Source organism: Barbus barbus (genome assembly GCF_936440315.1).
Source record: "Barbus barbus genome assembly, chromosome: 10".
Lineage (NCBI taxonomy): Eukaryota > Metazoa > Chordata > Actinopteri > Cypriniformes > Cyprinidae > Barbus > Barbus barbus.
In genome coordinates, this window is record NC_136738.1 from 23,631,020 (window position 1) to 23,657,044 (window position 26,025).

Below are 26,025 nucleotides of genomic sequence, written 5' to 3' on the forward strand. Positions count from 1 at the left end.
ATTGAACAGCAAAGAGATGCCAAAACATTAATTTAACTTTCTTTGACAAATGAAAAACTTTCCCTTTTTCACAGTCCTGCTGAGAGGCATCTGCAAATAAAGGCAAGACGTTACCAAGTAGTGATGACTGATCATAAAAGTGAGCATGACTCTTTGAGCGCAGACTCATGTGGTATGATGTGAGCGTGTAATTCAAACTTTAATTGCCTACCCCGTGTATCTGTTCCCGCAGGCAACAAGGTGTAGTGTCTTCAGAACAGAGCACCCAGTGCCATTATTTCTCCTTTCTGTTTTGCAGATTTCCCACTGTACATTATTAGTGTTGGCATGTTAATATGAAGTGGTTTAAAAGCACCCTTTAACACGCCAATAAGTGGCACTACAAATATGAATGTTCTGTAAATGAACAGTGAAACTGTGTGTCAGATATCTCTATTTAAAGAGTCTAACTGACTTAATTACTTCTCTGGTATAAAGGGATTTAGACCAACCGTTGAAGTGTTGTAGAACATCATATGAATGGTAATCTCAAGGGCCAATCAAAAACCAAAATTAAATGCAACTGCCATTATGATACTGATCTGTTTTATCGGCTGGACTCAAATGTCTGACAGGTTGACTCAGAGAACAAACAGTGTGTGTCTTATGTCTAAAGGACTCCATGTTGTGTTTCAGCCCTAAAAGCAAGTCATTAATGTGCTATTTGAGCAGAAAACAACAGAAAAGGTCTAAATGGAATCTGATTTAGCTCTTGGGAGCTTTTATAATGCTCATGCTGTAAAAGCAACTTAGTGGAAAAAGATGGCCTCTCCTGAAATTACATCAGTTAATGCTTCCAGGAATTAGTCATTTGTTCAAACTCACTCAGAGGCCTGCATAAGTCTTTAAATAAACTGTTCTCCTCTTAATTTTTCAAGGACGCCTGATACATTAGCTGCATAATGGTATGCATCCTAAAACTCGAGCATTGATGGTGTACAAAGATTAAGAGCTTGTTCGCATAGACAAAATCTTAGTGGAGGGGGCACTAAACATCTGCGATTTGTCTGCGTATATTCTGCGTATCTTCTCAGAAAATGGGCTTATGAGAAGCTTCTTCATGCTCCTTGTCTCTATTGCGGTAGGTATTGACAATCTTTCACTGTGCAGATGTTGCCAAAGGTTTCTAGGGGGTATTCCATTTTTTCACCTCTGAGACTTTTATAACACTTGCATGGCTTATAGGAGAAACTCATACTGCTACCTAGGCAACTGCTGCAATACTTGGAGATAAGTTATAACAACCTCAGCAACCTTAACTATTCAGTGAAATCCAGTTCAACATCAAAAGTCATCTCAAACTTCTCAAACATTGTTCCTTGCTTCTTGTTGCTAAAATGATTCCAGTGAAACGCTTAATGCTATGTTCTGATTAGATGAGCTCATAACTGCTAGTGGTCTTGCTTGTTTTCATTCAGAGGAAGAAGTACTGTTGCAGCACAATGCAAGTGCTCCCTCAGTTGATTTTAAATGAGATTGCATGTCCTTGCACAGTCAAGGTGTGCTTTGCTTTTTATATAATTAATTTACATATACATTTACATCAGCAATAACCCACAAGGTTATAAGTGACCCTCCATAAATTCCAAACATTTTTTTTGAGAATTCTCAGTAAAGTCGTCCTAATATAATACAAAGTATACAGTATTTCAATTAATCAGATTATCTGTAATATAAATTGAGAATACCTTAAAATTCCAATTAAAGTACTGAAATTTGACCTGATACATTTAAAAGCTTTGGATAAAAATTTGATGACAGGTTTAGACAAATAGACAGAGAGATAGATAGTGTGGATGGATGGACAGACGGGCGGGCAGACAGAGGGACAGAGATATTCTTCAGTACTGAATTTTGCAAAACCCTGGTAGCAATTCTTAAGAATTTTACTGCAAGAACATATGAATGCTTGTGCACTTCTTATGAACCAAGATTGCTGTGCTGTTGTTGAGTAAGGGATCTCATACAATACATGTTGTATGAGAGATGTGCTGAGTTAGCCTAAGCACATCTCATGAGACAAAAAATCCTTGGCTTCTCTCTCCTTCTAACCCAAGTCTGACAATACAACAATATTTTGCTAAACAAAAATAATCAAAATCTATTTAGAGTCTACATAGAGATATGGATCAAATGCCATTTCAGCAATAAAGAGAAGAGCTGCCCACACCAGTATGGGGCCCTGGATTCATGAAAGAGCATCTACACCTGATACAATGTTTAGCTATTATATTTCACTCATAGTGGTCTCATGCTGCCCTCTGCAGGAAACTGCAACATCCCTTTTCCATTCTTGTGCATCCTTACACTTTTCCTCAACAAAAACAAAGGCATATTCACAGATAAATTATGAATTTCTTTATCAAAGAGCACCAGAGGCAAGAACATCAAACATCTAAGAAATGTTTGATGTTTTTGCCTCTACTGCTGTTTTCTGTTTTCTACATTTCAAAAGCCTAAATATTATTTATTGACTTTTTATAAATCAAATGAAGATTTAATGCATTTGTGCATATTGCACAAACTAGATGCAGACACAAATTAGACAGGAAACTACAAACGCATAGAAAATGCACAATGATAGTCTATTTACTTCTATAGCATGCAGGTCCAAATTCTGATAAAATATCAACAATTGTTAAACAACTATTTTTATAATAAAACGATACTTAGTTAATTAGCTACCGCACCATCTTCAGACCCAGTAATAACATTTTAAATTGTGAACCAAAGTAAGAACTAGCTACAGTAATTACTAACACCTCAGAGCCGGCCCAAGGCATAAGCGAACTAAGCGTGGTGGTGATGGCGCAGTGGATAAGACACATGCCTTTGGTGTGAGAGACCCGGGTTCGAATCCACTGTGAGACACCAATGTGTCCCTGAGCAATACACTTAACCCCTAGTTGCTCCAGAGGCGTGTGACCTCTGACATATATAGCAATTGTAAGTCGCTTTGGATAAAAGCGTCAGCTAAATGAATAAATGTAAGCGGCTGCTTAGGGGCGGGCCCTGTGGCCTCCAGAGGGCCTCCAAGAGTAGTCTACATTAAAAAATTACCGTTTATTTGATCTTATATTCGTGATATATGTCAGTGGACAGTGGTAATTATACAAAAGTGAAATATTAAATAATTAAATATTCTATGTATATCATTTGAATATTTCCATAGCGACGTGTCATGCAGGCACAATAAATGTCTGAAACCTAAAATAAACTGTATTTAGTTGAAAACACTGAACAGTTATGAAATATGAAAAGCACAGAGCGGGTCTTTCTTTTTATTTTTTTCGGAGCTCGTCTTTCTCTGGCTCAAAGGGTTAAAATCAGTGGTGTTTTGGGGGTGGAGGGGGACAAATTCAACATGGGGGTTTTGTGGCACAAATCAGAGGTGCGTTTCTCAAAACCATTGTTAGCTAACTATGGTCGTTATTTCCACTGAACTCTATTTGTAACGACATAACTTGCGACCATAGTTGCTTTTTGGAAATGCACCCCTGGTCAGATCAGTAAAAATTGCCATAACTTTCCTGGGTATATATTTTTGTAATAAAAATAAGCTTCTCCTCAGCCTACATTTTGCATCTTTGCTATTATATTCCAATATCATTATGCCTCAATTAGCTAGATATAAATTAAGAGTTGTTGTTTTATATCACTGTTGTGTTTAATATTTATAAAAAAGTACGACTTGTAATAAAAGTACAACTTCGATTAATATTTATGTTGTTAAAATAACATTGTTCTGTAAATGCATTGTCTGCTGGTTTATTTAGCTACTTTTCAGCACATTAAGTATGCCACTTAATACTTTAACCCCCGGTTTCTTGTTTCACAGACAAGGCTTAAGCCTAGTCCTAGACTAAAATGTAAATCTGAGCTATTTCAGATGAAAGAAACTTGCACTGACTGATCTTAAAACATGACAGTGCTTTTGTTTTGTCTTATGATGAACAACACTTGTAATGCTTTTTTTCTAAGGCATGTTTATAAAAATCACTTAAATGTCCTAATTGAACTATGATTGAATCTATCTATCTATCTATCTATCTATCTATCTATCTATCTATCTATCTATCTATCTATCTATCTATCTATCTATCTATCTATCTATCTATCTATCTATCTATCTATCTCGAAAAAGTTTAAATATATAACAAACTTTTATGTTAGCCTAAGCCTAATATATATATATATATATATGCAATGGTTTGCAATTGTAGCTTTTGTCAAACCTATAGAGAAGGTGTGAATGTGAATTCAGTAGGATGACACTAGATGCCGCTCTGTTCTTGTAGATACAGCGACAGATGAGCGAAGAAGTCTTGGGGTCCTGTTTCAAGTGTTTCTGGGATACTGGCGGACTGACTGTTCCCTGAATGTCATGGCGACCAACAGCGAGCAACTTTCCCGAGGTTTCATAACTGATACAAATCAAGAAGTCCACAACGCAAGTGAGTATATGTGGGTGAAATATTTCTCAAGAATTATGGCGGCGTAATTTAAGAATACGACGGGAATGACCGAGCTGAAGGCAGGTATAAAAGACGCGCGGTTTGTTTGTTGCAAAGCCTGTTGCGAGTAGGATGCTAAGCTAATACAAGCTAACGAGTCTTTGTCCGCGTGATCCGTGAGACGCGTATCCAGCCGTGTTTATAATGCTCCATTACTTTTTACGTCCACATAATTTAATATTATCACACCAAATGGATTGATATTGTATCTGTAAATGAGCAGGCAATGCAGTTTCAGAGCACGCTTGTAGAGTTAGCCTTTGTGGGATGCGCGTGTTGAGTTAGCCGCGCGGGAGTCCATCTCCATTCTGTCTTTTGAATGAAACAACGTGCAAACAAACATGTACTGAAACACTATATGTGCGTATATTAACAGTAGGCATGGTTATGTTGTAAGGAAAATGAAACGTCCACAAAAAGATATCGTCTGTCCATAAGGTGCATAAAACCAAAATAATTAACACGAGTTGTCTCGTGCGCCCTCTAAACCGTGCTAGCCTGCTTGCTTAACTGCATCTACTAGCATCCATGTAATGTAGTAATATTTTTATATTTGTGCTTCTGTATGCTTGGCCTGAGTGGCCGTTTGTAAAAACTGCACTGACTGGGTTACACTTTTTCCTAAAGTGGTTCTGGTTGTTACCGTCGTTTGTATACTTGCAAAATACGTTGTACGAAGTTACCAAGTTAATTGTTAACGTAACAGTTAACTTGGTAACCACTAGTGTCAAAAAACAAGAGGAACATTTTACACATTCTAAGAGTTAAAACAAATTACGCGTTAAGTTTTTTTTAAACTGTAGTAGATTTTTGGGGCCAAATTGGTTACCATGGTAAGTGTTTGTTAGGGTTAGTAATTGGGTGTGGTACCACTTATGATTTTCCATGATAACCATAGTTGTGTATTTATTGGGGCATATATTTCTAGCCATCATAGTCAAACAAATATAGGTAGATTAAAAAAATATTCCCCTTGTGATTTTAACTGTATCATAACTGTAGTATCTATTTTAATTTGAGTAAAACTGTTTTTTTTTTTTTTTTATGGTGATACCTAGTAGTCAATACATTTTTATAATGATTAGGGGGTAATTTGTATGAATTACTGCAAGTGAAAAGAAGACCTTGAGTTGAGTTTTTAATCAGTCCAGTCCAGTTTTGGGCAATCGTGGCCTAATGGAAAAAGAGTTGGACTTGTGACCCGAAGGTCGTGGGTTCGCGTCTCAGATCTGGCAGGGATTGTAGGTGGAGGAGTGAATAACCAACACTCTCTACACCCTCAATACCACGACTGAGGTGAGACCCTTGAGCAAGGCACCGAAACCCCAACTGCTCCCCGGGCGCTGCAGCATTATTGGCTGCCCACTGCTACTGTGTGCGCGCACTTGGATGGGTTGAATGCAGAGCACAAATTTCGAGTATGGGTCACCAAACTTGTCACACACCACTTCCCCTTCCCTTTACATGACCAGTTCTGAAAGTAGAGCAACTTCATCTTTCTGTAGAAGCTCTGTCATTTAAACTGTAGGCCTACTTAATTTGGGACACATTAAGAGCCACTGTCCTAGTCACACTGATTCAGTGTCCTACTGCAGCATCAAAAATTATATAATAACCAGGCAGGCCTGATTCACTGGTTGAAGTCATCTTTTTTTAATCCTGTGAGAATCAAAAGTGATTTGCCAGGCTGATGTTATTATGCAACAGCTCTGCTGATTGAGTACAAAGAAGACAAGTGGGTCAGATATTATGTTACAAGCCCATAAAACATCCTTTCATGTCTTTATATAAAGCCCGATTCGGATGGTAATTGTTTCTCGTATGGACATCTGTAAAAATTAATTTACATATCACCTCAGTGATACATCTCATGGATTCGGACGGCAATTTATTTACAGTGGAGGAGTGAGTTCTGTGACCCTGCGAACCAGAGAACGTGCTGCTCACACGGCCAGTCACATGATTGTGTGCTGTAAATAAAATGAATTTGAACGCTCCCGAAATGATTGTTCGGGAGTGTTCAAAAAGGGTTTAAACGCTGAATTTTGAATCGATTTCTTCTCTTAAACTAAGAGATATGGATTCGGACGGCAATTAAATCACCAACTATCCCCTATATATGGTGAAAATCACTTACGTCCCCCTGAGAAACAATTACCGTCCGAAGCGGGCTTAAGATGCATTATAGGGCTGTGCAATTAATCAAATTCTATTATCATGCGCATCTAGTCAGTAAAACTGGTTTCTTGATTAGTAGTTAATCGCCATCACCTGCTTATAAATGGAGCGGGAATTACTACACAGAACCGTAATTTACTGACAAGCTAGGCAGTTTCGTGTTAAAAATATCTTTATTTTTGTGTTTTAATACATGTTATGTTTTCATCACTAAAATTATTTACTGTAAGAGCTATATAACCCTATAGAGAGATAATGTCATAAATACACTTCAAAAAAAATGTGCTGGAACACAATGGCATATGGTGATATGATTTATTTTCTGCCCATTCAATCTGATGCTTACAAGACTATCGCAAATCAATCTTGCAGAATCTCACTGCTTTGATGACTTAAGCAAAATTCACAACAACAATGCAGCAGGGGGAAGTCGTGGCCTAATGGTTAGAGAGTCGGACTCGTAATCGAAAGGTTGCGGGTTCGAGTCCCCGGCCGGCAGGGATTGTAGGTGGGGGGAGTGAATGTACAGCGCTCTCTCCACCCTCAATACCACGACTGAGGTGCCCTTGAGCAAGGCACCGAACCCCCAATTGCTCCCCGGGCGCCGCAGCATGGCTGCCCACTGCTCCGGGTGTGTGTTCACGGTGTGTGTGTGTGTGCATATGTTCACTACTCACTGCTGTGTGTGTGCACTTGGATGGGTTAAACGCAGAGCACCAATTTCGAGTATGGGTCACCATACTTGACAATACGTCACGACTTTATTAAGCACAGAAAACAAAATGTTTGCATAAAACGTTTGATCACCGCCATCCTTTTTTATTTGTGTGGTGTTTTTGGTTGGTTTGTTGAATTTATACGTATTTGTTTTTCATTTCAGAGTGAAAACAGAGGGTTAACGCATTTCGTGTCCAATTTACAGAGCAAAGACTACAGAAATAATCACACAAACTAAGACTGAGATTCAGTTAAATCAGTTTTTGAAATGGAGTGTGCTGTAAACACCGGTCCTGGTAAGTTACAAAGTTTTAATACTTTAAATTGCCACAATTTTAGCATTGTGCTTTAATCATGTGGAAAGTTGCTAATGGCACACTGATTGTTGGTACAAGTGCTTTCCATGTTATCATATATTCAGGCTTTTTCAGAAGTGCTATATTATTAATTAACCTGACAGCTTCAGACTTCTCCCACATTTTTCTCACAGATAACTTGACTTATATTCCCAGTATATGATTTTAGATATAAGTGGGATATTTGGGATTCAGATATTGTTATCATTAAGTTTTCTGTGTCAATTTTTAACATATAGCTATGTCTACATTATAACTTTCTTATAACTGTTAGAGAACACTTCTTTCATGCTGTAGTTATTACGTTCACATAAATATGTTTGTAAACATTGTATGCTACCTCTACAGATGATGAACCATCTGACACTGCTGTTCCGTATGAAGCAATTACTGTAAAGGATGGGAGTGAGACCCCAAAAAAGAAAAACAAGAAACATAAGAAACACAAAAGTAAGAAGAAACGTAAGAAGCGCAAGGGTGAAAAGGAGAGTAGCTCTGAATCTGGAGTAGAGTCAGATGGCGATTCCCAAACAAGAACAAGGTGAGAGGTTTAGTTGCTTGGCAACGCTGAATGTGTTTTTTTTTTTTTTTTTTTTTTTTTTCTTGATGCTTTTAGATTCTTTTAAATTAAAAGCAAATATTTTCCTTTTTTACAGCGTGAAAAAAGATGGCTCATCTAACCCTGAGGCTGATGATCATGCGAATGCCACAAAAAACTGCACGGAAGGTATGTCCATGTTCTGGCAAGTTATATTTATGCACAAGTTGAAACCGATTTACTGTGAGTTTTAATTTGAAATTCATCATTTGTAAAGTGAAAGCACATTATATGTGTCTTTACAGACCTCAGTGATGTGGAAGCTGATGCCAAGGTTAAAAAGCAGAAACATCGTGTTGGGAAAAAGAAGAAAAAAAGAAAACGGAAAGAGGAGGAAAAGCAGGAGAAAAAGTCCTCATCTCGCTCAAGATCGGCGAGTACCTCAGCATCAGGGTCAGAATCAGAACCAGACTCCAAACAATCACAAAAATTGCAGGTGACATCTTTAAAGTTGGACAGGAAGTCCCCTATCACTGCAGCTAAATTTCCAAAAGACAAATTTAAAGATAACACACCCCAGTTGGAAGATAAAAAGAGAGAAATGATTTCCGATCATACTAAAGAAGGAGGAAGTTTAAAATTAGAAGTGAGAAGAAAGATGTCTCCTGAGACTTCACATGCACTAATTGCAGAGAGGGACGTTAAAGTGGAAGCTGTTGGTGAACATGAAAGTTTTAGCAAAGCGCAAGAACTTCCTGATATTATTCCTAAGCAAGAGAATGTGCACAAAGAGCAAGCTGTGCAGAAGGACCTCTCAAAGGAAGCAAATGGGAATCAGAAAGAAAAGAAAAAACACTCCCTCTCTAGGTCAAGGTCACGATCGCTTTCAGACACTAAAGGGAAAAAATCTAAACACAGTCGCTCTAGAACTCCAAAACAGTCATCGAGTAAATCAGGACGTCATAATGATAGATCATCTTCAAGGGACAGGTCTGTGTCTGCCTCTGGCGGGAAGGATCGAACAAAACGAAAAAGCTCAAGGTCTCCATCAAAACGGTCACCGTCTAAAGTAACAAAGAAAACTGAACGCAGGTCAAGGTCGCTCTCTGGAAGAAGAGCATATCGCTCCGACTCAAGGTCCCGCACAAGGAACAAAAGATCAAGGACTAGGTCTCCACGACGTGGTCATCGTACAAGATCTAGGTCAACTGGAAGACCAAGACGTTCACGCTCAAGATCAAAACAATCTATTTCTCGGCGGAAGAATCGGCACTCAAGATCACGGTCCAGATCTGTACGGAGAGGAAGACACTCAAGGTCCCGCTCTCGAAAGAGGACGCCTGTTTCTCGAGCGAGGCGGTCCAGGTCTAGATCTGTCAGAAGAGCAAGGCGAACACGCTCCAGATCCGTTGTGGTTCTTAGGCGATCTAGATCACGCTTAAGAAGAAACAAAAGATCTAGATCCGCTCATAAAAAATCAAGTTCAAGAAGCCCAAGACGTCGAAGTAAGTCTCAGTCCCCTCAACGCTCCAGGCCCTCTGAGTCACGTTCTCCTGCAGCCCGTCAAAGGACGTCAAAATCTAGGAGCCCTCATAGCACAAAGTCAGAGTCAGTATCTCCTCAACGACATAAAAGATCAAAGTCACGGACATCTTCACATAATTCAAAGTCTGAATCCCCAAAATTAAGAAGAACTAAAAAGCAAAAAATCAAACGGTCAAGGTCAGTTTCTCAGAGACGCAGATCAAAATCTATTTCCAGGGACCGACAGTCATCAGATAGAAGTATATCCCCTACCAAGAAAGCACACTCTAAATCTCCGACTAAAGAGGAAACGTCCTTAAAGGATAAGAGTTTAAAAGAAACCTCAGAGACTAAACCGCTAATTGTGGATGCTGTGGAGGAAAATTTAGAAGTAAAAGGGACAGCAGAGTCAAGTCAATGGAAACCAGTGACTACTGAATGTGCATCTGTGCAAAATCCATCAAATGAAGACATAACATCATCAGAATGTGACACACAAATAAAAAAAATCAAGGAAGAGCCTGAAAATCCCCCTGAATATGAAGGAAGACCAAACCGATCCAGATCTTTGTCCTCGGAGCCAGTTCCTCAATGTGGTACTGCAAGATCAGATGAAGATGATCGATCAGGGAGCTCACGATCACCTTCACCAAGTAAAATAAAAGAATCAAAGTCCTCCAACAAAACATCACCTGTTCAAAAAAAGCGCTCCAGATCAGTTTCATCCACACAGAAAAGGAGATCCAAGTCTAAATCTGTCAGTAGCAAGAGGAGGTCAAGGTCTCCTGTAAGAAGACGCAAGTCTCGGTCTCCCTCACATAGTCGTAAAAGGAGGACAAAATCTCGGTCACCTGCTCGGAAAAGAAGATCAAGATCAGCCAATCGAAGGGCAAAATCAAGATCGAAATCTCACACAAGAACAAAGCGCTCAAAATCTAAATCCCCCAAGCGGAAACGGTCAAAGTCTAGATCGCCAGCTCGAAAAAGGAGGACCAAGTCACGTTCCCCTGCAAGAAAGAGAAGATCTCGTTCACGGTCAAGAGCTCGTCAGTCACGATCCAGAAGATCACGCTCTGTTTCACGTCGGAGGAGACCAGCATTTCGTGGGCGATCTTTTGATAGACGAGATCGATGGAAACGTGAACCAAGCCACTCACCAATTTTGATTCTCCGTAAGAGGAGGTCCACCTCAAGATCTCGACGCAGTTCTAGCAAGACGCCACCACGTCTTACCGACTTAGGTAAATATACTCTTTGCTTGGCTCCCTTTTCTTGTTAGTATAAATAATATTAAAGTTGACTTCAAAACAATAGCAAGAAATATGTGTTTACGTAACTTTCTTTAATTGCTGCTTCAAACAGATAAAGATCAACTGTTGGAGATTGCGAAGGCTAATGCTGCTGCAATGTGTGCTAAAGCCGGAATGCCCATACCTGAAAGTCTCAAGCCGAAGGCAATTCTACAGTTACCTCTGCCAACCCCAGCTCCAGCCCCCTTGTCTTTGCCCCTGCCACTGCCTATGCCCAATTTACCTATGAATCTGCCCATGGGTATACCAGGTATGCCTTCAATGCCAAACATGACAATGAATGCGGCCATGGCAAGTATGACTGCGGCGACAATGACTGCTGCTCTTTCAAATATGGGTGCCCTGGCCTCTATGCCCCCGATGCCCCCACTTCCTACCATTACCAACAAGCCCCCTTCAGCACCCACACCTAATCTGGCCAGTATTGAGGAGGTGAAGAGGAAAGTGGCTCAACAAGCTAACAGCATTAGCATCAAGGAGTTTACAGAGGTGAGATTTGTTTGTGAACTGCTATCCCAGTTGCTCAGTGAGTCATAGATTATATACATATACTGGGTTCAGTAAGATTTTTTGTAAATTTAATTAATACTTTAATACTAAATTAATTAATACTTACAGTTGAGGTCAAAAGTTTACATCCCTCTTTCAGAATCTGCAAAATTTGTATTATTTTACCAAAATAAGAGGGATCATACAAAATACATGTTATTGTTTATTTAGTACTGACCTGAATAAGAAAGATGAGTCCCTTGTTTGTCCTGAACAGCTAAACTGCCTGCTGTTCTTAGCAATAAACTTTTGGCCTCAACTGTATTTATTCGACATGGATGCATTAAATTGATCAAAAGTGACAGACTTTTGATCAATTTAATCAATAAAGTAAAGACTTTTATAGTATTGGAAAAGATTTCCATTTCAAATAAAGGCTGTTCTTTTGAACTTTATTCTTCAAAAAGAATCCTGGAAAAGGTGTACTGTTTCTACAAAAATATTAAGCAGTACTGCTGTTTTCAACAGAAAAGACCTGTTTCTTGAGCACCAAATCAGCATATTAGAATGACTTCTGAAGTATCATGTGAAAATTTAGCTTAACCATTGCAAGAATGAATTAGATTTAAAAATATTTTCAAAAATAATTTTCTTTTATAAATTTTTCACAATAATACTGTTTTACTGTACTTTTAAATAAATGCAGACTTGGTGCACGTAATACACTTATTTTTAGAACATAAAAAACTTAACAAGCCCTAATATGTCTATTTGAAACCAATCCTGTTAATATCAGTTCTAATTTTTTTCGAATCATTTTTTTTTTTTTTTAAGAAATGTAAACAGATTGCAGAGAGTAAGGAGGAGATGAGTATTGCACGGCCACATGTTTCAGATGATGATGATGATGAGACACGGGTGAGTATTTATGCTTAAATTTAGAGCAGCAAAAGTATGTGCAAGGGTTGAAACAAAATGTATGGTGTAATATTGTTTTTGGCCAAAATTTTAATTGCAGTTTTATTTATTGGCCTCCTAGATTTAATCATGTTCTGTCATTAACTAATTTAAACATTTTCTGTCTTGGTTGCTTGTATTTACCTCTTGTTTATGTTTTTAACTATTTTGTAGTAACCCACTATCCTTCTGCTGCATCTCGTATATAGTCCTGATGATGGACACCTGTGGCTCGTATTTGTGAAAAAGGATGATCTCTGCCAGAGGATTGCATCCATCATGTAAATTAATAATTTGTTTGCTCAGAGGAGAAGGGCATTTGAGCATCTGGACACTTGAAACTACATTGATTTCAGTTATCATTAAATTGTCTGTTGTTGGAACAGCTGCAAGCAGCAATCTTTTTTTTTTTTTTTTTTACCGTAGACTAAAAACTACCAGATTAGACCATTCAGTATGTCTAAGGAGGTAAAGTGTAAAACAGACATAGTACCTTCCCAGACTGACAGTGAAACCTTTCGCTTTCAGGCTTTTTACCTTCACTACACATGGTGCCTCTTGATACCATGAAGAAGGACCTCTGGTAGATTTAACTCCGATTTATAGGTTTACCTAAAACAGAAAAAAAAAAAAAAAAGATTTGGGTGACATTTTGGGGGTGCAGTTTAGATCACAGGTCAGGTCTGTTGGTACACACTTTCAGAGCTTTCTGTTAACATACAGAGACATGATTATTTTAGGAGTGTTTTTTTTTCTGTCTTTTAAAATTTATGAAGTGTTAATCACTTGTTTAAATACATCGGTGAAGAGAATTGTGTTTGTTCCTTAACACTTTTGTGAACTTTTAAAGCAAATTAAATGTTGAGGTTCAGAGTTGTGGCTGTACTTGACTGCTATACTTAATGGATGATGTTTGCATTGATGTGCATTGTAAGGGTTCTGACCACAGACTTTCTTTAGTTACATTGGTTAAACCTTGCTGTGCTGCTTGCCGGTAACTGACATTGTGGTCTGGCTTTATCTAAAAAGAAAATGTCACTCATTGATGAGATTAAGGGTTTCTTTTCTCATTTTTAGTGCATATAGTGCATCCTTGTAAACGACAGACCATGATGCAGTTGTGTGGTATACAATGCTGTTTTATCTTTGTGACTGAATTATTTGACCCAGCATTGCTGCAGGATGGGATGCTGTATTTTCAGGAGTGAGAACATGTCACCCATAACTATTCTAGATAAGGTCTGAGTAAAATGCATATGATTTGCAAAAGATTATTGTTTAGACACGTACTGTAAGATGTACTGTATATTGTGTAGGTGTGCATTTTATTTGGTTTTTTTTACCTCTCCCATCCACTGTGTTCTATGGTGGAGACCACTTTACCAATTTATCTAAAAAGAAATGTGATGGCATTAACTCTTAAGGTCAACACACAAAGATTAATGGTTAAAAAGAGTATGTTCAACATGATGGAATGTTCCAAACAGCTTTTAGATTTGGCACTGTATTGTTGTCCACATTTTAGAAACGATACAAACATCAATCCAGACCTTTACACTTCATTAGATTAATATTAACAGATTTCAAACTAGGAATTTAAAGTATTGTGAATTATAATATTTTGTTTTGCCATTATTGTTCATTTTTAAGGGATGGTTCACTCACAAATTCAAATTGTCATTTACTCATCATGTTGTTTCAAACCTGTATGAATGTCTTTATGCAGAACACAAAATAAGATTTTGAAGGTTTGGATAAACATGACGATGAGTAAATGATGACAATCTTCCATTTCTGAACTATCCCCTTAATTAGAAAATGTATGAAATGAATATGGCTAAGTTGAAGTCTCCTTAAGGATAGTATGAAAAAAGTTCTTCTCCATCTAAGGTACAAGCCCACATTCCTTGTATAAAATGTGAAACATCCTCGGTTTTGACAGCATTTTTATCCTTTCCATCACCTTATATATAATGGCACACACTTTGTATATAATGCAACTTCAAATATTAAAGGCAACAATCTACATGACTCTTGAAAATGTGTTTTCTTTTCTAATCCGTTATATTGGAAAAAATTGAATTACTTAAAAAATCTTTAAATCAAACACGGGGGGGGGGCCTTATAGTACAATTATCACGCTATCAGTCCTGTATTATCAAGGACAGCACATCTTTAGCTACTTCGTACATGACTCTGATAATCTCTTTTCAGGTACAGTAAATGTAAAGTCTATATTATACAAATTCTTGCATGTCAAAATGTTGTTCATTCAGTAATTCTTTATCTCTACAATATCAACAAATGGAATTGCTGTCTGTTTGAGTGGCCTATAATTTACTTTATTTAAAAGATGACCCATTTTAGTGTACAAATGTCTTCAATAAGACAAAAACGTCCTGATAATTTGATTCAAAGGACGATTCCTCATTCCGCGCCGCTAAATAGCATTAGCCGTTCGGTCTTGTGCAATCTATGGAAGTAAAGTAAACGGTCAAACTATAATTAGTTAATAAAATTCCCCGCTCAGTGGTTTAAATCATATTTTATGCAACTTGTTTCTAAATTCTGTAGTTATTTTCAGGGATGTCTTACCGCCTCCTGCTGGAATAACTGAATATGTCGATTAAAGGAAACGGGAAGTTGTCGAATGCTAATGCTAACGCCGATTGCTGCTTTCCGCAAATGAAGGGTTGCATCGAGATTACTTATTTTTTTTTACATAACACTCAGGTTAAACATCTAGTTTAAAGTTTAAAAGAACAATTGAACACGTCAATGCCGATATATAAATCGTCGTTTAAGGATAGTGACATATTCATGCAGAATAAACAGATAGCTTAGCTTGTCACGCCATATGATTATCACCAGTTCTGTAGGAATTAAACATATTTTACGACCTGGACAGTAACGTTAGTTTCCTATCTGTTCCCATATTTACATTATGCAGCAGTCGAATAATGAGGACAGTGAGGCCACCGTGGACGTGCATTTTACAGACCTGACTGATTCACTGGTGGCCTGGAAAGTACCTGTGGATGTTTTTGCCATTGAAAACCCTTTAAGAGTGAGTAATATTGAGTTCACACTCCTGTAGCCCTCTCGAGAATCTTATTTAGGCTAGTAGACATACATGTATGACCCGCGTACAGATGTATTTAAGGAATAATATGTTCATAATAACTTTAATATGCAAGAAAGTCACTGCATTGAATAACAAAATATCAAAGTAGCATATATGTTAAAGAAACAATACCAGCAGACTGTTTAAACAAAACATCTCACAAAAAAGAAGTGTGCTTCATTTTAGATTATAAAGCAATAGATCAACTGTATTTGGACACTGTCTTGTCAAACATAGGCCTAATTAATTTCTAATTCTGAAAAACTGTATTTGGACTCTTTCTTGTCAAACATATAGTGGACATCCATATTTAATATGGTGAATTACACAAAAATAGTTTTAGACGCATCATTTGTTTACTTGGTTTGACATTGTGATATCGAATGCAAAAAATGCATTTGGCATAGCAAAAAAGGGATTTGTTGGCCGCACATCCATACTGCAAATGTGACCCTGGGCCACAAAACCAGTCTTAAGTCGCTGGGGTATATTTGTAGCAATAGACAAAAATACATTGTATGGGTCAAAATGATCGATTTTTCTTTTATGTAAAAAATCATTAGGACATTAAGTAAAGATCATGTTCCATGAAGATATTTTGTAAACTTCTTACCGTAAATATATCCAAACATAATTTTTGATTGGTAATATGCACTACTAAGAACTTCATTTAGACATCTTTAAAGGCACCCTCAGATTCCAGATTTTCAAATAGTTGTATCTCGGCCAAATATTGTCCGATCCTAACAAACCATACATCAATGGAAAGCTTATTTGTGTATAAATCTCAGTTTTGAAAAATTAACACTTGAGACTTGTTTTGTGGTCCAGAGTCACAAATGTCTTTTCACTTTGTCCAAAAGATGCTCTGTTGGATTGAGATCTGTTGACTGTGAACTCATGGAACCAGAGAGAACTTGCTTTGTGACAAGGGACTTTATACCACGTAATCTTCACAGTAATCTTATTTAATAGACCATAAGAAGATATAATCTTTTTCCTAATGATATGATGCAAGCATCAAATTTGATGATTAGGCATTTGTTATATGGTTGAATGTCTGTAACTTGGAAAAGACTGGCTTTTTTGTTGGTATAGTGTCACAACTAGTAACCTCTTAGTTTTTGGAATATTTATGGAAATTTGGACATCAGTGGTGTGACTTTAATTTCCCTGAAAGCTTCTTTGTTCCTCGTCGTAAAAAAGGAAAACAGGAACTCGCGGAAATAACATTGTCATTGTAAAAGTGTTTGAATCGATCCAGATTTTTTTGTGTGGTTTTGTTCCATATCGTTTATCAAAGTGAATCATTTAGCTCAATACACTCTTTGTCCTGAAAGTGTAGCCTCACATACTTCCTCCATAATTTCTTTAACGTCAGTTTATGATGTATTGAAATAGTAGCCGTGCTTTCAGGAAATGGAGACGTATTATAAACCCGCTATGTCCCTTGAGTTTAGCTCTGAAATATTGAAGTGCTTTACAAGTCAAGTAGCTGAGTGAATAAACAAAGCAATAAATAACAAAGCATATTGCTCTCATTTGTTTGCCATTTTTCTACAAGATGATTATGACATTGCAGTGGTGAATGGGTGTTGTTTGTCTTGGCTGAAGAAATTTTCCACTTGACGTCACCTTTGTTGAGCTGTTACACAAATCCTGGCCATCAGACAGCCTTAAGTCAAGTTGTAGACATTGTTATTATAATGTAGAGCAATGACCTGTTGTTTCTCCTGCCCTTTTTTATATAGTTCAACTCAGAGATTGATTTACTACAGTGACGCACGACAGGTTTTTGTCAGTTTATCTGTTGATAAATGAGCATTTGTTAAGGAGATTTTTAGACTTAATACACAAAGCAAGCACTTATGTCCAAAGACTTGGAGTTGTCTATAGCACAAGTAGGTTATTTTTGAGCTTAGGCAACAGGTTTCTGGTGTGAGCAGTTTTCCAAATAGGATGGAAACCTTGAGTTAAATGGAAATGGGATGAGAGCATAATAGTGATAGGAAAATAGTCTGCTGTTGAGAATGGAGAAAAATTGGAAAATCTGTTCCATTGTGTTTTGCAATGTGGAAACAGGAAGCAAGTTCTAGGACACGTATTACAATGTGGATGCAAATATGATTGGAGAAGAAGGTCATGTTACCACCATAGACTTATACATAGAGGTGGGGGGTCAGCCTCACAAATATTCTGTTAGAGGTCATTCAGTAGAGCTTTTCAATGGTAGATCCTTAAATAAATTGGTCTCTATTCTTGAACACTTGAGCCATGTATGGAACTGATGTAAATACGATATACGCTATATAATTGCATATCAATTAAATTGTGGGGAGAGTTTACTCAAAAATGAAATTTGTTTCTTCTGTTGAACACAAAAGAAGAAATTTTGAAGAATGTGGGTAATCAAACAGTTTCTGGTCCATATGGACTTCCATAAGATTTTTTTATTAATGTTTATTGTTTTTTGGCCATGCAGTGGAAGTTAAGGGTCACCAAAACTGTTTGGTTTACGAACATGCTTCTCTGTTTTTGTTTAGAATACAGGTTGGAACTACATTAGAAGGAGTAAATAATGACAGAATTTTCATTTTTGTATAAACTGTTCCTTTAATTGTGGTAAGCCACTCGTACACTTTAATTGGCTGCATGTTCGTACGCACAAGTTCCACTGGAACACACAATTTCTTTTTGCATTTTCAGCAGTTCTTTGCTTGTATTTTGACGTGGCTGGTTTTTTAAACCTCCATAATGCAGATGATCATCATTTCTGCTCAAGTGAACAATCTTGATTTCAGAACTTATCATTGTGGTGTCATCTTACAGTGGCACAGCCGTAAACAAACTACTGCACAACACGCAGTTTTGTGATCCACCTGGAGCATGCTGCTTTTCCTCTGTTTAGGCTGTTTTCAACACAAGCTAATGGCAATTTAACATCAGATGAGGTCTAAAGTCCTAAAGGGACAGCCAAAAATCACTTTCTTGTCACATTTACCATACTCTTGGCTTACGATACACATTTTGTTCAAGCTTACACATGTACAGACTAACAAGTTCTTGTCTGTTGTCAAGCATTGAATTTATTATTTACTTCTTTATTAGTTAATTTAGTTTCACTATTAGTGGAATATTTTCCACTGGTTTCACCGTCTAATTTTTCTGGAAGCAATAAATGTGTCAAAATGTGTTTTTTGAGGGGTTATTCATAGTCAGCTGGTTGTCTCATGATGAAAGAATCCACTTTGGTTGTTACTTTCTGTGGAAAGTCTGGAAGGAGTTTTGACACTTGCTGTGTGCGACATGGCCCCTCGAGCAGTCATAAACTCAGCTTGGTGTCTAGTCAGTGGAAAATGTTAGCTGTTCTCTTAAAAGTGTCAGATGAATTGACATTCCCTGAGCAAACCCATTCTAATATCATAACCTAAGCCAGAGTCTTATAAACAAAACACTGACTCATTTAGAAAGTTGGAACCCACTTCCTGAATTGGTGCTTCAAAATATGAAGTGTGCCATTTAAGTGGACAAGTGGGTGATATCAGCCTGTAGAAAGTCATGCTCATAGTTACTGAAAACTTGATATGGAGCAAAGTTCTGACCTTAACCTCAGGTCAGTTTTGCTCTTTGTACCTTGTGCCATGACCCATATCCCACCTTTACACACATTTCTTGATGATGACCTAATTTGCCATTAAAGTGACAGCAGGTGCTTTTCCATTACATTGATGGCAAATAATAACTCAATTTGCTATTACAGTGACATAAAATAATTACTTAATTTACCCTTACATTGGGGTTAGATAAGAATTTAATTTGCCATTTGACTAAATAATGATCCAGTTTCCTGATACTTTGATGTCCACTGATAATCTGGCATTACATGGTACATTTCATTTACCAATACATTGATGCTAAATATAGGAAATTAATTTCCTTTACACTGAAAAAGTAAATCAAATTAAGGCAAAGTTTAAAAATATTAATATTATTATAAATACTTTTAAAAACGTATTATTATTTATTTATTGGTGTCATTTTTATGTTTTATAGTCCTTTTATTTGTTGTTACTTTGACAGTAAAGAAGAAACTAAATGTATCATTGCAGTGACAATAGCATGATTTGCCATTGCTTTGATGGACATAACCTATATTTGTGGCTTCTAGCTACTTAAAGTTGATGAATTCAGCTGTTTGTGTTGTATGCTTCTGAATGGAACAGAATGTTATGCATAATAATACCTTTTGCTTTCCACCCGTATACAAGCATAAATAAAATACAGCAACACAACTATGCTGTCCTGTGCACCATTTTCCACCCTGTATTCCTTTTTGTTATAATCTGGTTTCATTTTTTTTGTTTTTCCATTCCCTAATGAGAGGCCTTGTTCCACTGGAACTGGATTCCCAGCTTTTGGACTAAAAACATCTGCACATATGACTGACAGATGCTTATGGCTGCTAGTGTAGACATCTCTGTTCTTATCTCAAATAGGAAAGCTTTTACCAGATAGAGAGGGGAAAATTTGAGTGAAAGGCATGGGGAGAATTTCTAGTATGTTAACTTCAGGGTTTTATTTAATTTGAGAAAATGGATAGATAAAAGAAATGTGAGTTTCAGAGTTAGTTCTGTCCAGGTCAGTAATATTTATATGGAAAGTAGTAGGCTGCAAATGAATGTTTTCTATTTTAATATAGTTATTTTAAATGTAATTCATTCCTGTGATGGCAAAGCTGTATTTGCAGCAGCCTTTACTCCAGTCTTCAGTGCCACATGATCCTTTAGAAATCATTTAGGCCTAAATATACTGATTTGGTGCTCGAGACATTTCATATTTTCAATGTTGAAAACAGCATTGCTTAATATTTTTTGTGAAACTGTGATGCATTTTTTCTACAATTATTTGATGAATAGAAAGTTCAAAACAACAGCATTTACTCTATACTATTTTTTTTATTATTAATATACTTTTTGTAACTTTGTAAGTCTTTACTGTTACTTTTGAGCAATTTAATACATCCTTGCTGAACAAAAGTACTAATTTATTTAAAAAAAATATTACTGACCCCCAATAGTATAAATAATATCTGGGGTTTTTTTCTTATTTTTTCTCTCAGGTTTTATATATCTTAATTGTTTTGCTATACACTTTTGTATACTGCAGTCATTGTTAACTGGTTGTGCTTCAGGTAGAAGATTGTGGTGACCCAACACAGAAGAAAAGTTTGTTTTTGCTCATTGTGTCAAAGTGTTATTATTTGCATTTTATTATATTGTTTAATTATAGCATTAGTTTCCCTTCTACTGGCCACAACCCACAGTTCTGTGACCTATTTCTTGGGTTGAGAACTTCTGTTTAATAGTGTTGTTAGCAAGCCTTTAAATGTAGAGGATATGTTTACCTTGATACAGAATTACAGTTAATCTCTGTGCATCAGCTGCACCATCATCAGTTTCTGTATAGTTGTGTGTACACAGGAGACTAAGAGAATGTGGATCATGTTTGTATTGCCTGCGAGACTCTGAGAAAATAAAATCATGCAGACGTGTTAAAAATAAGCCAGACGTGATAACTGAATGCTACTTAAACAGATAGAAAACGAAAAGCTGCTCTTCGATAATAATGGGTCAAATCCGCTGCCCCTGGAGCCAGACAGGAGAAAACGAACACCCATGGAAAGTATGCTGCGTGGAGCGCTTGATAACACAGCTGCCCTTCTGCCCAGCTCAGCTGATTTAGATTTTCCATCACGATGGGAGGGGCAGCATGAAAGAGACCTACTGTGAGATGAGCGATACAGATCATTGTTTTACCACACTGCATGTCCTGAAATGGTATGACTGAATTGAGCAGAGATTGGCCGAATTGGATCTGAGCTGCATGGAAAGCAGTAGCGCATCGTTTCCAAGACTTGCACTCTCAGGGTGTGTGTGTGTGTGTGTGTGTGTGTGAGTCTGTGATTAGTCAGCAGAGCCATTCGTTTCAGTACAGAATGGGAAAGTGGGGCGGAGCCTGCAAGCCGAGTCACCCCTCCCTTGCAGTGGGCAGAGCCTGTTGTGCAGCTGAGAGGGGCCTTTATATAAAAGGAGACGGATGAGTGAACTGCAGTCTTACGAAGCTTTCAAGACGTTTGATCAGTGGTGTAGGAGCACAGACCATTCCAGAAGATTCTGTCTCAACAAAGCAGTGTCACGTGACCACACAGGGGGGTTTATTTTCTGTGCATTGCTCAGTTTGACCCATTTCCTTTGTGAAAACGCTCTAGGCTCACTGCTGGACTGAGACCGTCTGAGAAGGACAGGAAGAAAAGCAGAAGCGAAGAGGGTGATATCGAAGCATTTGTTTCCTGAAGCAGGCGTCATTCGTGTCACGCTGGGGAAGGCAAAACGGACGCATTTCAGCCCCTCCTGCCCTTTACATTCTCTAACCTCTCAAGTCCTGCGGAAGATCCGTCAACGGGCTTCAGTCATGCACCTGAAAACCTTGAAGTGTAACCCTTTCTGCCTTATCGCTTCCTTGGAGGATCCTGATATGTTTAACAGACCTGAGCAAAGGGTAAGGCTTCATTGTCATGGCGCCTTACAATATCAGAATAGCTTTAAATGCTGGAAGTCAAACTGCTAGAAAGCCATGAATGAGATGATAGAACAGATGGTAGAAAGCTGATAGAAATCGTCTTTATTGATGCCAACTTGATTTGTGCTTTCTGTGTGGTATGTGGTTGACTAAATGACCTACTTGTGTATGATATATGTATTTAGCTGATGATCTAGTTTGTTGGTTGTGGTAGTAGTGGTTAGGTCATGGAATAAGATGCTGTGGGAACATTTAATGAGCGTTTGGCTGAACAGTTTGGGGGTTTTGTATCTGACGTAAGCTCTTACGCACACTACACCTATGCACAATAGGAATAACCCAGGATTTGTGGATCATACTATATTAAATCTCTGCATAGCTTGAAATGGTCCATCAGGACTCTTTCTGTCAGGTTCATCTGCGTGTTCACAGCATGCAGTAAGTCTCTGTTACCTTGGAAACCAATATCTTGCCGAGCACTGACAGACGTGGTCATTTTTAGGATGTGCATTAGATTAGTACTGTGTGCGTCAGTACGGTTTAATATAGAAGTGTTTACTGAATATCAATCTGGCAGTATCCCCAAAAACAAGCTAAATGGATTCGCCACTATAATGTCTTGCAAGCGCAGGCTCACCACAGGGTGGTGGGTAAAATGGTTAGAAAGGTTGCCAGTCTGACTTGGAGCCTAAGTGGGGCCAGACTTAAAACCTGACCTCAGATTGCTCCACAGGGAATGTGTTTTTGTGTGCTCCGGAGTCACATGCAAAATGTTCCTTTCTTAATTTCTGTTTCCATGAAGATGTAAAGTCAACTGTATTCACTTGAGATATTTTCATCTCATCCACAGGCAAGTTTTGAGGATCTATTCCGTGCCTTCGACCGAAACGTCACTTTCCAGTTCTTTAAGAGTTTTCGTCGGGTGAGAATTAACTTCACCAATGCTCTGGCTGCTGCAGAGGCAAGAGCAAAACTGCACAAAAGTGATTTGAATGGCAGGGAAGTGCGACTCTATTTTGCACAGGTATGTCATTTTAAATTTAGCCTATAATATATATATATAGCATATAATACATTTATTTTGTTGAATAATAATAATCATAAAACATTTTTCATATTTTTCACACGCACACATATATATATATATATATATATATATATATATATATATATATATATATATATTTGTATAATGACTTCTAACCTGTAATGTCTTTCCTCTTTTGCGTCAGGGTTTATTTTGCACTAATGACCAACTTGACTGTGCATTATTATTTAATTATTACTGTTTATTTTAGCACACCTGGTTAGGGCTACAGTATTCTGATTATTACAAAAACCTCTCTTTTTCCACCTTGTTTTCTTTCTAGTCTGTGCACATTGGCAGTCCACACCTGGAACCTCCTAAACCAGATAAGCAGTTCCTCCTGTCCCCTCCACCGTCGCCTCCTGTTGGTTGGGAGCAGTCAAAGGACGCCACACCTGCCATTAACTACGACCTTCTGTGTGCCATTGCCAGACTAGGGCCAGGTATGAAACACATTCCTAAATTTAATTATTTTCTGAATGTTCCATTCTTAAAAAAAAAAAAATAGGTCAGTGCATAAATTAATTAAATTTGACCTGCTTTACACATCTAATAATAAATTCTGTCTGTTTGACAGGTGAGAAGTATGAACTCCAACCAGGAACTCCCACCACTCCCAGCGTGGTTGTTCATGTTTGCGAAAATGATCAAGAAAGCTCAGGAATTGAGGAGGAAATAGATGGAGGCAGACGTCCACGTCCAAAAATCATCCAGACCCGTCGACCAGAATACAGTTCCTCTGTCATGCAGTGAGCTTAGGGAAGCTCTCGTTGTGCCATAATCTTTGCTTTACTATCACAGGACCCTCTGGGGATCTGCCATGGCATGCAGTTGGTCCTCCAGACCACTAGAGGACACCTTAAGACAGAACCTCAGCCCTGTGAGGAACGACATAACGTATATGTCCACCATCTCACAGGGCAAAGGGGTTCATTGCATGCATTCGATGGTAGAGTGTAGAGACTCATTTTTCTGCAGGCTGGGGGTTTTCAAGAATACTTTCGTTGGTAATTGTGGCCGTGGAGAACATGAGTCTCCTATTGTGTAGTGTTTTTGTATTTTGGGAAGCATGTTGAATCCCAGTCAGTGAGTGTGATAATATGATTAGATTATTTCTTCTTAATTTAGCTTGATATTTTCAGGCTCCTATTTAATGAATACTTGTGTGAGATTACTGGAACTTGAACTAGAGTAAATGCTGACAATGAAGTAAATATTTTTGTCATAAAATTTGGGGGGTAATTTTTCCCATTCAAATGGCAATTGTAAGTCTCGTTCCACCATGTGCCTCAGCATGTTCCTAAATTACGAATCACGAATAAGTGCTCTCGTATACTGTTTTATTTTTTGTCTAGATGTATAGAGCTTTAGATTCAGTTATACAAAAGTCCATTGTTTTAACAATTTTAATAAAACTCAAAATGGCCCAAAGTAGTTCTTTATCCGTTAGGATGTACCGAAAGGCATGGTCCTCAAGTTCATGCACTTGAGTCATTTGTAGGACCATAACACTGTAATTAGTTTTGATGGAAGACTGTTACACACTTTACCAGGATGAACACCAATTGATTTTATTACATTGAGCTTAATAATGTATTTCTGATGCCTTTTACTTTTTATGTCTGTATATAATGGTATATGCTGTTTTTTTACTTGGTTTTGAAAATGCCACTGACTTGGCAATGGCTTGGGTGTTTGTCCTGTCATACATAAATAACAGCCATAACATGTCATTAAAATGTTTTTTTTCTTCAAAGTCGTGCTGTCCTTTTACCCTTTAAAAAAAAAAAATTGTATTTTAGTTTGTGAAATTGTAAGTGTTCTGACTTTCAGCCCACATTCCTTGAGTTTTATGCGTGTAGCCATTTTCAAAAGATGACTACGCATTCATCCAGTATGCTGGTATCGCAGTAATGACGCAAATCGAGGACTTTTCAAGGTGATGTCTCTTTTTTTGCCTTGAAATAGAATCTGTGAGTCTCGAATGCCTGGCTGTCTCAATGTAAACCATTGTTCCCACTTGCATGTGGAGTTATTAAACATCAAGGTCAAGCTGACAGTTGATAGAAATATGTACACTCCCCAGTGACTCATGCTCATCTCCACCAACATATCCTTTAACTAGCTTGTTAAAGTCAAAAATATAATTCTTTCCCACATTGGCTATTAATTAGGGCTGGGGCTGATCGGCGCAGGATCTGACCATGTCATTGGTTAGCTAGACTTATGTTCAGACCCAGACTTTCCCCATGTTGAAGCTGATGACCTTGACTTGTTTTAGATTAATTAAAGCTGTTGACATCTTAAGTCTCTCTATGTTCATAATGGGGTGGAACCATGATCTCAGATACTGTCCTGTCTTCCTTAGTGATTTTATTTTTTCTAGAAGAGCTACAGGGAGACTAGCAGGAAAGATCTGCGACACACTTTTTGGCTTCTTTCGCATTGAACTAAAACGTATTATTACCACCAAAAACTATAAGGTATGTATGTTATATTTATTTTATATTATATACCTTTCTCACTTGCTTAAAAATCAGTCTCAGTTTGTATATTTATACTGGACTGCTATGCTTTGACAATGAAAAAATATTGAAAAGTGCTGTGCTGCTT

At 37.7% G+C, this 26,025-nt stretch overlaps 2 protein-coding genes across 5 annotated transcripts; both read left to right on the forward strand.

Moving 5' to 3' along the window:
• The first annotated feature begins 4,390 nt into the window (after positions 1–4,390).
• On the forward strand, positions 4,391–14,652 carry LOC306876403 (uncharacterized protein). Of its 2 annotated transcripts, none has more exons than XM_079427530.1 (8): positions 4,391–4,493; positions 7,612–7,744; positions 8,153–8,345; positions 8,461–8,531; positions 8,648–11,107; positions 11,229–11,665; positions 12,500–12,583; positions 12,797–14,652. In XM_079427530.1, exons 2-8 carry the CDS (start codon positions 7,717–7,719, stop codon positions 12,797–12,799), a joined length of 3,276 nt encoding a protein of 1,091 aa, XP_079283656.1. In that variant the 5' UTR covers positions 4,391–4,493; positions 7,612–7,716; the 3' UTR covers positions 12,800–14,652. The 2 variants fall into 2 exon arrangements, with proteins under 2 accessions (XP_079283656.1, XP_079283657.1); XM_079427531.1 differs by having other exon boundaries at positions 4,393–4,493; positions 7,654–7,744.
• On the forward strand, positions 14,647–25,717 carry rcan1a (regulator of calcineurin 1a). 3 transcript variants are annotated; one of them, XM_079427534.1, is made up of 5 exons: positions 15,251–15,689; positions 22,015–22,304; positions 23,176–23,349; positions 23,696–23,855; positions 23,990–25,191. In XM_079427534.1, the coding sequence occupies exons 2-5, from the start codon at positions 22,218–22,220 to the stop codon at positions 24,163–24,165; spliced, it is 597 nt and encodes a 198-aa protein (XP_079283660.1). In that variant the 5' UTR covers positions 15,251–15,689; positions 22,015–22,217; the 3' UTR covers positions 24,166–25,191. The 3 variants fall into 3 exon arrangements, with proteins under 3 accessions (XP_079283658.1, XP_079283660.1, XP_079283659.1); XM_079427532.1 differs by lacking the exon at positions 22,015–22,304 and having other exon boundaries at positions 14,647–15,689; positions 23,990–25,717; XM_079427533.1 differs by lacking the exon at positions 15,251–15,689 and having other exon boundaries at positions 21,814–22,304; positions 23,990–25,717.
• Positions 25,718–26,025: the final 308 nt, after the last annotated feature.